The sequence below is a fragment of the Limulus polyphemus genome, unplaced genomic scaffold, assembly GCF_000517525.1.
Source record: "Limulus polyphemus unplaced genomic scaffold, Limulus_polyphemus-2.1.2 Scaffold2672, whole genome shotgun sequence".
Taxonomy (NCBI): domain Eukaryota; kingdom Metazoa; phylum Arthropoda; class Merostomata; order Xiphosura; family Limulidae; genus Limulus; species Limulus polyphemus.
Window position 1 is genome coordinate 96,188 of NW_013668282.1, and position 15,701 is coordinate 111,888.

A 15,701-nucleotide genomic window follows, 5' to 3' on the forward strand; every position below is an offset into this window, starting at 1 on the left:
AGGGCTATTATATTTTTAAACACTACATTCTTAATATGGTCCCTTAGGGATTTCCAAGAATTGATGAGTTTATTGAGCGCGAAATGAGTCGTCGGTAATGGATATGACGAATATAGCGTGGTTGGAATACTATTATTACAAACTATTCCAAATCTTGAAACTCCACGAGGGAATAGAATAACAATATAGTATTTAAAAGTATAATAAACATAACACTAATGGCTTATGACAAGTATAATTATAATCCTGCTTTGCCAGTTTGTAATAGGTATTCACACCAAAACAATTGTTGTTGTTGTAACAAATGGATTACCTAAACAATGTTCTGGTCACTAATGTGTTCGTTGTATCCCAACCGGCCTGAAATAAACCGGATTGAGTGAAACTCGCCGTCGGCAATGGTTATGACGAAGCTCCCCCCCACCCCCTCTAGCGGTATGTCTGCGGACTTACAACGCTAGAAACCGGGTTTCGATACAGATAGCTCATTGTGTAGCTTTGTGCTTAACTACATTATAAGGGTGACAGTCAATCCTTTAGCATGAACGGTGGATGACAGGGTGCTGCTGACTGGCTAACTTCTTTCTGGTCAGTAGTTCAAAATTAGGGGCGGCGGCAGATGGCATTAGTGGCTTTGTCATAAACACAAAATTCAATACAAATATATTATACAACACACACACACACACATATATAGTACATGAAAACTACCAACATTACTTCAACTCATTACAAATGTTTTTCGTAAGAATGTGTATTCCATATGTTTGACAAGAAACTTCAAGGTACAGAAACGTACGAATGAGAATAGATAAGAAGTAATGAATCATTTATAACCTTATACTGTGTGTATACCAGTCGAACTTATGCATCGAAGAAAATGGTACAAAAAAAGATCAAAAACTGATTACAACTATAAACTTAACCGGGTGTAGCCTTGTTGTTAGCATCCTCGTACTCATGTTTCGCGGCCTGTTGCAGTAAGAATGTGCTCTTGTTGGGCTATGGGTTCGCTATAAGAATGACGGTCAAATCACACTATTCGGTGAGACAAGAGGAGCCCAACAGTTGGCGGTGGATAATGTTGAATAAATACATTCTATCGAGTCTATCACTTCAAAATTAGGGACGACTTTGTACAAAATTCACCAAAAAAAATAATAATCAAATACAGTTATGACCCTCTAGTGGACCAGCTAAATGGCTTATCGCTAAAATTCGGAGTTATATCCCTGCGGTGGGCACAGAATGGAAACTTTGTGATATGTCAACGATGCATAACTCAGCTAAATCGATTGTAATAATTCTAATTTATAATTAACTATTTGGTAAAGTGAGACAATTATGAATCATCACACATGTCACAATATTTTAATTGATGGGTGATGACAATTATCTGTTATATTGAAATTTAAGCAATAAAATAGTATTTTCGTTAGTGAGATGTTGATCGGGATAGAAACATATTCATTTCTTTCAAACACTTGAGATTTGTATCAGTACAGTGTTTTCAGTATATAGCTTGCATGATTTATTTATTTTGAAACACTATCAAACTAAACATTATACCAAAAGTTTCCAAGAGTTTCATTGTTAGATATACAAAACTTTCCAGAAGTTTTATTCTTAAATGTACAAAACTTTGAAGAAATTTCATTGTTGAATGTATAAAACTTTCCAGAAGTGTCATTGTTAAATATACAAAACTGTCCAGATGTTTCATTGTTAAATGTACAAAACTTTCCAGAAGTTGTATTGTTGAAAGTACAAAACTTTGAAGGAGTTTCACTATTGCATATAGGAAATTTCACAAGAAAACATTTGCTCCCTCCCTTTCATGCCTCAAGATTCAATACTTGTTTTGGGAATCCACTTGATATTTGCCCAGTTTACTGGACCATATTTGTCTGCTATGATTCAGGGTAGGATTTTGTTATTGGGAAAACAATGGTTCTGTGCACATATACTTTGACGGGTCTAACAATGTCATAGTTTAGAAACATTATAGCGTATTTAGCAGATAAAGTTTGCATTCTCTTGCACCTGCTCGTCGTAGAGTTAGTTTCTACACGTGCTTTTGACCTCGAAACACGCAGCAATCTCTAACCATATTAAATGATACCAGTGGCATTCCAATACTTACAAGTAGCTGGCTAGGCATGGGTAAGCGAAACGCAATAATTCCATATGGAAATTAAATCAACAAATATTATGCCTGGCCATGCAGTGGCTTAGCGGTCAGTATGAAAGTTCGTAAATCTAAACATCGGGTTTCGATACCCGTAGTGGGCACAGCACAAATAACCCATTGCGTAACTTTGTTAAGCACAGCAAAACAAACACGAAAATATGGTTGTACTGCCACAGTGGTGTAGGATGTGGAGGGGCAAGGGAGGGTGGGGTTCCACTTTTCAATCCAGCCCAGGAACTATGCATCAAAATTAGGAAAATTACTCTCAGAAAAAGCAGCAAAATGCATAAAATATAATCCAGAACCAAAGAGCTACCAGGTCCTTAAGAAGAACCCTGGACTTCGACCACAATGAGTGCGGCTGTTGCGTACATTTTCTCTCCTCGTACGGTTAAAATCCCTTACCTTCCTCCCCCCACCCACTTTAATTTGCCTCTTACACCTCTGTGCCAGTTTCTATAAATATATGGTTTCAGAAGCATTTCAAACAGTTTCAAATAACTTACTCCACTCACTTAGCTGTTACTCAATATTCAGCACATTAATTTGAACATTTTGAGACATATACTTACATTGAGTTACACTGAACTGACAATTGATTTATTATTTTTGATTCGATGCATAGCACACTTAGCAGCTTTACGCTAAAAGACTCAAACAAAAAAAAAGATAGCTGTTAATCTCATTTTGTTTATGTGTAGCAGGTTATTTGATATAAATTCATACATCGCAATGCCAATGTTCACTATAACGAAATAGATTGTATTTGAATATCATCCGATCTCTTTCACATCTCATCCGATCTCTTTCACATCTCATGGGAAACAAAATGACGAAAACCCCATACTTTAAGCGAATAACTCTATTTAATGTTTTTTCTAAGTCGAAATCCTGAACTTTTATGCTTTCGTTTTTCGTACTGTGCGTATGTAAAAATTGAGGATGGGCACAACTTTGATTACGGGGTAGACACTTCAGTCAACTAAACCACCAGATGTTCAAAAAAGAAAACTTATTGCAAGCCGGTGTGCTGCTCTCAAATTCTTCAAGCAATAAGTACTTTTAGGTATCTGTTCGACTATCCGTCTGTTTGACACTAATTATAAGCCATAAGATGTAAGATATAATTAAGACAAGAGATTCTTTGTTATTTAGTATACTCTGATTGAACATAGAAGTCATATTTGCATATTCTAAACTTTTATGGATCTTAATTATCGTGTTAGATAAAAAAAAACACACACCGCACGTGATTTATCCGTTGTTGTAGTTCATACTAGACTTTTTTTTTTAGTGTATTCGGTGTATTTTAGCATAATAGACACTTGAATAACAGAAACACATAATTAAAGCTAGGGGTTACCAATACGTTCACTGCAGGCCTCATATCCAGAGATTATGGTACAATTCATAGCTTTGAAATCGCAATTCTTCATCACCTTCAATTGGTTATATAACCATCTCGTGTTATCAAAAAACACAAAGTTTATGTTGCGATGTTTTTTAGAAAGCAAGCACGAGCACTGAAACAACGTGAGTTTCGAACGGAAGGAAAGCGTAAATTATTCTTACACCGGCGTTGTGTGTTGTTATATTAACGGTTCTATTAACACTGAGGAAGCCATCCTAAATATTTTGACCGTTAGAAGACGTTTTCTATAATTTAACTTTCAAAACACTGGTTTCGTGTGCATTGTTATATATGGCCAAACTTTATGAAAAATACCCATTTTTTTATTTCTTAAACCGTGATATCATTTTTGACAGGATATAATCTTTAAAAAAATCTTTACTAGCTATAAAAAATCAACATAAAAACCTATAACTAGAAAACCCACAAGCTTACGTTTCATATGACATAGTATTTCATTGTTTGTGTCAACAATGAGGTTTTTAGCTGGTAAGTAAGTCCTTCCTTAGCAACAGATATATGATCAGCTTCATTTTCATTCAGAAAACTGAAAATAGCCAGGACACTACAAATTGCCTGAGTGAACTGTACCAAAAACTGTTTTATGTTAAAACTTAGTATGTCGTTTCCGTGTAAATGCTGCAGTTATATGAGCATTATGTAGTTTAAGTTGTGGTGTATATAATTTTACCTTTCCTCGGTAAACGCACTTTTACTAAACTGTCAAATATATTCCAATTCGTGACTACGTTATTACCTTTTACTTTAAAGGTATATGCTAAGAAAGACAACGAGTTTGTGTTAACGGTCTTCCAACTTGCATTTTAATCTATATTTTAATAATATTTTGGTATCTTATATCGTAAGTTATAGATTTCTATAATTTTAGGATATATCTATATCTAAATTTTGTGATGTTTTTGGTTGGTTATTGAACTTGGTGTAACATTATGGTATTGTCTTGTTAGTTAATTATCATTTTGTCTACCCTTCTCACTAATCTTGCCTTTTAACTAACTCTTAACGTTATCTGCTCTTAACATGTTGTCATCCTCAGATGCATAGTTCTGAGAAGGACTGCTAGTAGGGTCGGAACCCTAATTTTAAGAAACAGAAAGTTGGACCACTAGTCACTGGGCTGGTCTGTTTTATTTTGGAGTAAAATAATATACATAAGTAACTAAAAAAAAGACAGGTTATTATATGTCATTTAATTCGAGTTAATAATGACGATGGGGATTTGTCACTTCTTCAGCTGCTGCAAGTCTAGTCTGAATTATCTTTGTCTTTTCATTGGCCTATTGAGCCTTGGTGATTACCATGACGACCTTGTGAGGTTGATAAGGTTGTCCATGCGGGAAAATCGCAAGATCTTCGTTATAAAGTACTGAAAAAATCAAATTCTGCCATGTGCAAAGCAGTTATTGCGTGCTTTGGCTTACAGTTTAAACTTTAGGTATGGCGCAACAAAACGAATAAAAATGGTAGAATTGTATTTTTATTTAGCATTTACGATTATAATCAATGTGACTACTAAACTGATAACCGGAAATTTCCAGTATATACTCGCATAAGTAAAATAATTATTTTGCAGTTTTTTTTTTTGACTATCATCAATAAAAACTGGCGTTATTTAATATTTTACAGGATTTCTTAAAAGGCGGCTATAAATTTTTGTTCCACATAAGAACAGGATTGATTGTGGAAGAATGGTCTGAAACCAATAATGTACAGTGAATATATATAAGTGCACCCCCTTCCATCCAGTGGCTCAGAAGTAATCTTTAGGGCTTATAATCACGGTGAGCAAAAGTCAGGTAATCCTGTTTGTAACTTTGCTTTTAAACACAAACAAACAATGTATATAAGTTTAAGCTCATCATTATGCTGACACCAGTTGTTTGTTTCATTACTTCAAAAATATTTCTTTAAAGAATCTTTACCTATACTCGAAATTTTCACATTAATTTTTTTGGGGTCTTTTACTAATGTTGATCCAAGTAAACAATTACTCAATTTCACAGTAGTGAGGAATATTCACCATAGGTCTTATAATAATGAAATAAAAAAAAACAAGTAAAGCAACCTTAACAATTCGTAATACGTTAAATGTCTAATAACTCCATTCATCTTTCTTATACTTCTATAAGTAAACTTAATAAATTGTCAAGCTTCCAGCAAACGATCGGATTTAATTTTAATCCTTCATAGAAAAAATTCAGCCTCCGACTAAATACAACCGAGAATTTCTATTACGAAGACATGATTGATGCCTTATGTATTAAATGCATAGTTTTATCTGGTATCACTCGTTAAAAACTTCGTTTTTTAAGAGGGTTATGGGATTGTATCCTGAAGGAGCTTACTGCATTGATGATCTTAATAGGAACAACCAAAAAATGTCCTTGACTTTTATCGTTTGAACGGTATAAGTAAATTCACCAAGTACAACTGAATAAAACAAACAAGCAAAAAACAAGTTATAGAGATACAGGAGATCAGTCAAAAACCTAAACATAAACAATTAAACGATAAATTTCAGCTATTATGAATCATTTTATTGTTTTCACAAACCCTATGTGCATGGTATAGAAACTATTACTCTTCATTACAATCTGTTTATCTGTGTTTTGGTGATAAAATCAATTTATCTGTGTTTTTCGTGTTAAAGTCACTTTTTTATGCTTGTTATAATATAAGTAACTCTCCTGATATCCGTCTTTTTTGTATTATAAGTTTGTTCTGTAAAAAAGACATTTTACAGGCGAGAACGAACAGTAAATTCTAAAATTTCGGTGTTGTAAAATGTGATATCAATGACCCCATATTTGTAGGACTCAAATAATGATCCCTACAGGCAGTATCCATTTATATTACAGAACTTGAAAGTTACACGCTGCGCGTACAGGTAGGAAAGACTGATAACGTGCTGTGTATAAACAAGACCTATATATATATATCGTTCAACATTTTCCTGTCATTGAACTCTAAGATCACTTTAAATTAGCTCAGGTATAGCGTACACTTTCAATTACCTATTGTAAAATTTACCAATGAGCTTATTTGTTCCACATGCAGTATACGTAAAGTTAGTCGCAGGCTTCTGTGGACTTCCACATGTCGCAAAGTAATAACCGCCATATTAATGACACAAAATAAGAATTCGTTTTTGCAAAAAATAATATACAATACACCTATCCAGAGACATAAAAATCACTCTATTGAGTATATTTTCAAATGGTTTAGAAACATATTGCCATTTTTAAATACTACATAATAAAGAAATAAGTATTCTTACTTATTAAAACTATGTATACGTTAATTAACACTATATGAGATACAACTAAGTTGGTTCCAAATAAAGTAGAACATGGGACTCACCTAACATACTGACACAGCCTGAACAGTACAAAAACCTATAGCAATACTAAGAATAATCGAAAAACAACGTGTTTAATTCTGGAATTTAATTAACTGACCTTGATAAAATTGATTTACATTCCTTTGTCTTAATTATAACAATCAATTCTTTAGCTACAGGCGTTAACGTGTACAAGTTATCTACATCTTAAGTTTAATTAAAAATGATTTATTATATTTGTGCTCTTCCTTTTTTATATATAAGTTCTTTTTCAAAGCACCAATCACTGTTTTTGTTAAGATCACGTATTATAAATAGACCTGCACGTAAAATTAAAAGCATAAATCAAAAAACACCTTTAGGCCTAATGCAGAACAGAAAACGCTGCCGAAAGCCTGCAGTAATTACAAGTGCTTGAAGTTCTTAAACTTGAAGTAGGAGTACAGACTAATATATTACAGATAAAAGTGAATATGAATATCTTTCACTGCACGTTTAATCACTGTGACTATTGTTTTCCGTTCTAAGTTAGTTTTAAAGATGAATTATAAATACAATACTACTTTATCGAAAAACATTAATTTAAAATTAAATTTATTTTTATTTTATCATGCGTCTGTGAATTGTAGAGCGAGAGTATCGTTACCTGCTTCAATTGTTAAAGAGAAACAATATCGTTATTTATGCAATATTCCACAGAACGTAAAGTACGTAAATAATTTCAGAAGTAAGTAATGATGAACTTATTTAGTATTTTCTTCATGATAATTTTAGAAGTAAAATTTTACCACATCGTTAAATGAAAGCAGTTATCATGATTATCTTAGTTTTCCGTTATAGCTTCGCTTTTCTCCTTCTGTCGTATTTAGGCCTAATTTGTTACGCGTATATTAGCAGAGTGTAGTATAGAATATAGGCCTAGGTCTGTTGTTTTCGGTATTTTGTGTATCGTTCGACATCTTAAAAAAGAGTAAAATAAGCTTAAAAGAGGACAACAAAAAAATCAGATTTTCAATCCATATTAAAAAGAGGAAATAAACCTTCGTTTTTCTACTTGTTCTTCAAAGTAAAAAAAAAAGAAAACAACTGAAAATATATTCAAAGTATCAAAGTTGCCTATCAAACCTATCGCCTTTAGTATACGTCGCGATGTCATTCGTACATTTTATAGTATTCGTTTTATAGTATTTAATCAATGTGCACCTGAAATTACGTTAATACTACTACATGGATCAAGGAATTGTTCCTTCATATAAATATGAGTTATGTCTGTGTTTATGATGTTTAATTCACACTAGCCTAGGGGACTTCTTTAGTTTGGAAATATGAGGTAATTTTTTGGTTATTTCAAATCATTACTTTGTAATAGCGTATAAAACGTTGAGTTTGCGTTTATTAATGAAATTGTTATACATTTAAATATCCCGGTTTGAATCGTGATATACAGATAGAGATACTTTCTTAAACACCGGTTGAAATATGAAGATAATCAGAGTAAATTACGTTTACAAAGAAGAAATAATAATAGTTTTATATCGATTACACGATGATTTTAATGAAAGAAAACTGCTGAATTATAGCAGGTTTTGTATAACTTAAAAATGAAACGCTAGTCTTTACAAAATCATATTTATTAAACAAAATACTTAATATTTACATTAAAGTATAACAAAACTGTTATCTGATTTGTTATCCACACTGAACCTGATATTCGTGTGATACACGTAAAAAAATATTTTCCACATAAATAAAGACTATATATTTTTATATGCCAAAATATCAGATTGTATGGTTACAATATTTCAATCAGATATTCCTCAACGTCCTGTACAATATTTTCATAATTATCCAGTTATGCGGCATATGATAAAGTGATCGTAGAGGAAACGTAAGTGATAAAATTTACATTAACACACACACACACAAACATTTTAATTCTATAAAATCATGAATTATAGATATAGAAAGAAAGTCAGAAATGAGAATGAACTAAACCACAATTGACAAATTGTCACTCGTACTAATATCAGACAAATTTGATAATATCCAGGTTAATTGTTTGTTTATGGTTTTCAAAAATGTACGGTATATTATATTATACTTTCCCCAAATGAATACACTTTCTCTGATAAAAATTTCTGATAAGATCTCATCCTACGATTTTATTAATGATTCAACTGGTAAGTTATTAACTTTAATTTTACCGCAGTTTGTAAAAAAAATAATAATATTAAAATGATTATATTAGTTTATTAAAAATAAAAAAATAATTATATTAATGATGCCTTCTCACTTATTGACCTTTGAATATAACCTTGATTTTCGGTTTTTGTATGAAATAATTAAAGAAAATAATTAGAATGTCTAACGGTTTATATTTACATTGCAGAATCAAACCTGCAGTCCGAGTTTATTTTCAATGTGTTGTACTATTCTGTTGAACAGTGGATATAATAATAATTTTACAGAAGAAAGTCACCAGTAGACATAAAAACACAACAGGTACGAAATAAATTTGACTCGTATTATAACAGTATATATATATACGATATTGTTACTTTTCATTCTAAAGTTTGTACTCGGTAATCTGAAATATTAACCAATCTGTGCAGATTCTTCAAAAATCGAAGGAACATGCACTCGAATAAATAAATAAATCGTAGATTTGTCGAGTAGATGTTACAAAGAAGTTAGGATATAATCTAGCTAAAGAAGGTTTATAGGGTGACAAAGGTCAAAGATCACTGTGGGTATGGTATTTATATCTATAATGATTCGAGCAGAAATTTTGTAAAAGTTTATTTTTGTTGTTGTTGTCATTACTATTAGTCTGACGTCCCAGTTTCAAGCTTTCTTCAGGGGCCAAGCTCTAAAGGAGTGACATAAGTACAAACAAGATAGGCACGTAAAACGCAGTCTTCTCGCTGTTTGTGTTCTTACTGTGAGTATATTGATCCTGAAGAAAGCTTGAAGTCGAAATAACAATAACAACATTTTAAAATATTGTGCTTTTCACTTTTTGTGTAACGACTACAAAATTTTAGTTAGTACTAGGGACTCTTGAACAACCTTGAATATTGTATGTTTACACCATCGTCTACTGAGCATTAATGTTCCATACTCTGTAAGTCGTCAGTGAAGTATTTGTAGGTAACGATGATGAGGTTGACCAATCAGTGGAATTCCTTGATTATTATTATAGCACTCGTAGCAACAACCGTACGTCACAAGGCCCCTATCAACGGGATACAGGCGACCACAGCGATGACACTTCCCTTGCTGTGAATCTGTAAAGATTCATGTAAGTAACAACTTGTTAAACAGCTAGTGTAATAATAAAAACTATTGCAGTGTAACAATACTCAATCTCACACTCAAAGCTAGCACTGAAACGCGTAACGTTAAAATTTTCAGTGCTTCAAACTTGTTTTTTGGGGTTTACGCACAATAATCTAACCATTGCACAGTTAATTAGCAAATAATTTTTCTAACTTATATAATAATTAAATACCATCGAAATAATTCAATAGGACTTATCGCTTATCTTAAGTTAAGTTAGACAAGTTTTAAATAAAGAAGAATTTGTTTGAACATAACGTTATGTTTTTACAATAGTCTTGTGTATCGTGTGACGTCTTATCAGTTCGATATATATTTCCAGTGTCATGGCTTAGAATTCCCTTGACATTTGATGTTTTCAAATCTAGAAGTAGCAATAGAAACCGATGATTGTAATCTCACCTTCAAGTCTGAACACAATAACCGAGAGAAGGCGAGCAGAAATTTATATCTGTATCTAGCTAGCTTGATCCTATTTACAGTCGTCAACAGTGACCTTGATTCTGGTTTATTGCCATTTTATGAGCTTGGAGTTTCGATCTGATGTCGTATATATTTCACCAAACCGCATTTTACTGTTTGTTAGCCTAATGTAACCTTTGATAACGCTCGGTGGTATTTGAAAATCGTACCTTCATGAGTCTTTAGATGGGCGCGAAGGTTGCAGGCTAGGGCGAATCTCTTATGGCATACCTTGCAAACATGTGGTCTGTCTCCTGTTTAGAAATAACAAAAAAGTTAAGTACGTTGGTATTACTAAATATAAAATCAACGAGGTAAGTGATTCTTAAAGTTGAGGACTTTGGTATTACCAAATACAAAATTAGTTTTTGGTGTTTCTTGTTGATTTGTCTATTTTTGACTCACTTAATGTTTTTTATGATAGGCATTAATATAAAAATTATATCTATAAATAATTTTTACTCAACCTTTGAAGGATTAGAAAGAAAAAAATAATAGAAACTTAATCCAATAAGCATGATTTTCTTTACAATAAATATAAGATTCAAATATCTTCCAGTTCACGCGTTAAATTTTAAATGTAAATAACCTCATTAGAATTGTATATAATTGGCCTAATAGCTTGTTTAAGTCGTTATCACGTGGCCATAAAGCTTACCAGTGTGAAGAAACAAATGGTTTCTGTGATTCGTCTGCTTGCTGAATCCACGCCCACATATGTGACATCTGAACGGCCAAGAGCCGTTGTGTATGTACATGTGACTCTTCAGGTCTCCGGGAGTGGGGAACGACTTGGCACATATGTTACACTTGTGCGGTTTTTCCTGAAACATACATACCTGAATTTTGACATTACGTATTAAAAGGTATAAATATTAGTATTTTGTTTACGTTATGTAGTAACAGCTTAGCGACTTTGATTCGTCAAATATACTTAAAATAACGAATATATTAATTGTATCTTGTTTGTCTATTGAAGAGCACAAAGCTACTAAATGGGCTATCTGCGCTTTTCTCACCGCGTGTATTGAAATCCCCAGACTTACCGCTGAGTCATCGGGGTGGTAATAACTGTAAGTGTTATTTATTCGTACGTGTATGTGTTACAGCCTGAGAAAAGAAACCATTCCGTGTAAAAGCCTTCTGAGTAACACAATTTTTTTTAACACTAGAACTTTATATCGTGTTTAAAAGCATTTCATTCTGTATCCCTACTGCGTTGTCAGATTTAAAATGACATTTTACGACAATCAACCAATTGTTATAAGCTTATCATTTGGTTTGTTTGAAGTTAAGCACGAAGCTACACAATGGACTATCTGTGCTCTGCCCACCACGGGTATCGAAACCCGGTTTCTAGCGTTGTATGTCCACTGACACACCGCTGTGCCACTGAGGGGGGTATCATTTGGAAGGGATCAAAACTGTAAATATCAGACAAGAGATACAACATTTTTTTTCTGTATATTCGATAACTGAAAGACACAACTTATAGAAAGTGGACACATTTTTTCACACATATCCTTCGTAAGCATCATAAAAATGTGAGCGCTATACACACCTATATTTTGGATGATTAACAAACTGTCCTCATCCTAGGTTTGGTTTTTGAATCTTACCAATTATATTGATTGAAAAAAATAACAAAAACAGAAAAGTTCGCTTTTGAAAGACTCCACTCGAGTGTCGTCAGATAATGTAAAATACTCAATTGCTAGAGTTAAAACATGTTTCGTGTCTTCTTATCTCGTGACAATCTTCAACAAAAAGCGTAGCGTACTGTGTTGGTTATAAGAAGGGCAAGGCTCCCTATCCGCAGGCGAAGAACCACAAAAAAAAAATCACTCATACTGGCAAGAGATAACGTTCCTAACAAACAGCACCGCGTTGCCTACGGTTACCTATCAAGAAAATTGTAATTCTTGCCAGTCATTTTCCCTCTGCCTATAGTGTACAGACCTTCTGAACGTGTGGAGAAGACTCGCTCGGGCAGGAAAACTTTTACTAGAATTTCTCTCATACGCCAATTTGAAGTGAATGAATCGATAAAGGATTTTCCTAAGCTTTAAAATAACGTTATCTTGACTTTTAATTCGTCTACACGTTACGAAAAATTCAGAGAAGGCCATACGTCAAGTCGAGCGTTCATGAAATACTACTCTTGTTACAAATGTTATTTCTGCGATATAATATAGCAGACTACAGATGGGCATAATTTTTAAAATAAGGAAAATTGAAACTTTGAAGATTAAGTCTGATTTGCTCCCCAGTGGCACAGCGGTATGTCTGCGGACTTACAAAGCTAGAAACCGGGTTTCGATACCCGTGGTGGGCAGAGCACAGATAGCCCATTGTGCAGCTTTGTGCATAAATTTATTAGAATGTGCATGTGTGTGTGTCACAAATACGTTGATTACTTGAACAAAAGTTCAAGATTCTTGAGCTGCAAACCGAAAGCTTCATTTTATTCTCGCTTTCTGCGCATGCGTTTTGGGTGCATATATCTTAAAAGTAACGTCGTATTTGGCGTGTTATTCTAATCCCAGCCTGTAAACCCAAACCTTGTAAATGTCGCGATACCTTCGAAACCGTTGCTTAGCACCTGCAGGGGTATAATCTTAACAGATACAATGTTTTTTTGGCATTCTTGAGTAAAAGGACTGTAAGAAGTGGAACGATAAGTACCACAAAGACAGTTTGGTCAGATGTGATTCTCTTACTGCCTTTTAACCTGTTGATACCATTACTGCATGAATGTGGGATGTTAGAGTGGCCAAGACAGGTAAATTCGGTGCTGTAGGGCAGGGAGGTTTTAAACTGTAACAACCCTGATCTACTAATTTATTGGATCTGAATTGAAGTCAGTGACCGCAAGGAAATTCTTATACGCTGGGTACTTGACGGTATCGCTACAGCCAATCAACTGATTGCGCGTGTGGGCTGATATCGAAGGCAGTGGTGATATATCCTTTAACTCGAGGGCTATGTGTCGTGGACCCATCGTAATTTTGAAAACTGTATTGTTTCTGTTCTCTGATGTCCTAAAGTTCCTTAACATTAAGATCCGCTTGATCTCGTTAAATAAACCGCGAAACATTTTGATGTGCAGATAAAGTACTTGAGTAACAACAACTGGGTTACAGTCTCAGTAAAGTTTAAAATTAGTCCAATATTATATCGCACTTTAAACCTTTTGATGCTAAAAAAAAGCATGTTTTTTAATAGATTTTGTTATTTTAACGTCATTAGATGTCTCTAACAACATTTACTGACGAACAAAAAAGTTTAAAAATTTTCCCAAACGCACACCACAGAAACTCTTACAGCCAACATAAAAATGTTTGCTTTTCTTGGGACTGGACTGAGCCAAATTTTACTACAAAGCACCATTTGCTCGAGTATAAAGACTAAGAAGAGGTGAATTTTAGTAAAAAATGGTCTAGTAATAGTCAGTTTTTATTGTTTAAATCGTTGTTGAATAATGAAATATAATATTTAAAGTTACCAGTATAGATTTAGTTTTTAACAAATTAACAGAATAAAAAAACTCGGATCTCCAACATCAATAAACATTAACATAACTTGAAGTTTTCTCTAGTTTCAATGTTTTGACTTCTGTCAATAAACTATGCGTTCCAGAAATCCAGCTTTTATATTGTTTTTAAACAGTGGATATTTATTTGTTTGTAGTTAAGTACAAAGCTACACAATGGACTATCTGTGCAGAGTCCACCACTGGTATCGAAACACGGTTGAGAATTCCTAGTGTAGTTTTCTTCCATTGATGTTATTACACGACCCGCTACGGGAACAACAAGTCTAGCTTGTTGGTTTACATTTCTTCTGAATGAAGAGTAAAGTTAATTCAAGTAAAAATGAATAATAATAATAATAATGAATAATTGGTATCAAAATAAATAAATGATATTTTCAGATAATTGTATATTTGTATTTTTATATTTGTATTTTTATATTCTACCCGACGTTTCGGCTTATTCCTCTTTCAAAGGTCTATAAACGTTTAACATATTAAAATCTACAAACGAACAACGTTTTACGATTAAAATCTTTATTTAACGATTGTAAAAGTCACGTGTGACACTCCTGAAGATGATGTGAAACCACGTTGAAACATGTAGAGTGTCTTTTACAACCGTTGATTGGTTTAAATAAATATTGTAACTGTATATTATAAAACGTTGTTCGTTTAATTTTAACCTTTTAATAGTAGTCCATGAACACCTTAAAACATAATACTGTGTTATTAATACTTACCCTAATTCTAATTTGTATATGAGTAATACAAAATTGATAAAAATGAGAAAAAAAAATTACTGTGTCTGTTGTACCCAGCTGGCCTTATGAGCCTTGGTATTATTCGAAAGGCCTTGTCGGCACTGGACGTAGCAGATATAGTGTGTTTGATATATTGTTATATATTATTTATTGCTTCCTCTGTTCAGTTGGTAGAATTTGTATTCCTAGGACTGAGGATAGATACATTTTTCTGTTATTTGTAACTCTAGTAAATTAAGCGTATTGGATACTATACCGTTTGATTTTTGTATATATATACTATTTAGTTTGATATCGACACAAATGTCCTATCCAAAAGAGTAAAAAACAAACAAACAAATGTTCAGTCCATATTAATATCTAATACTTCTGGGATCTATACACGTATCAGTATGAAATGTTTGTGTAATTACTAGTAACTGAGCGAGAAGATACTATATTTTACGAACTAATAAACCTTTGGAGAATTATGTATATGCACGGTACGGCCTACAAGTAGTTATTGTTAACCAATCTGTTTACCTTGCTGTGTGTCATACGGTGGTAATTATTGTTAACCAATCTGTTTACCTTGCTGTGTGTCATATGGTGGTAATTATTGTTAACCAATCTGTTTACCTTGCTGTGTGTCATACGGTGGT

General features: G+C 33.2%; 1 protein-coding gene across 1 annotated transcript in view; it reads right to left on the minus strand.

The window, feature by feature from the left end:
* Positions 1-10,095: 10,095 nt before the first annotated feature.
* The window catches only part of LOC106467587 (zinc finger protein 2-like), a 22,465-nt gene continuing 16,859 nt past the window's right edge, over positions 10,096-15,701 (minus strand). The window contains exons 6-8 of the mRNA XM_022395797.1: positions 11,423-11,588; positions 10,935-11,018; positions 10,096-10,250 (exon numbers count right to left, since the gene is read on the minus strand). Of these exons, the coding sequence (XP_022251505.1) occupies positions 10,096-10,250; positions 10,935-11,018; positions 11,423-11,588 (405 nt within the window). The remainder of the gene's footprint in view (positions 10,251-10,934; positions 11,019-11,422; positions 11,589-15,701) is intronic.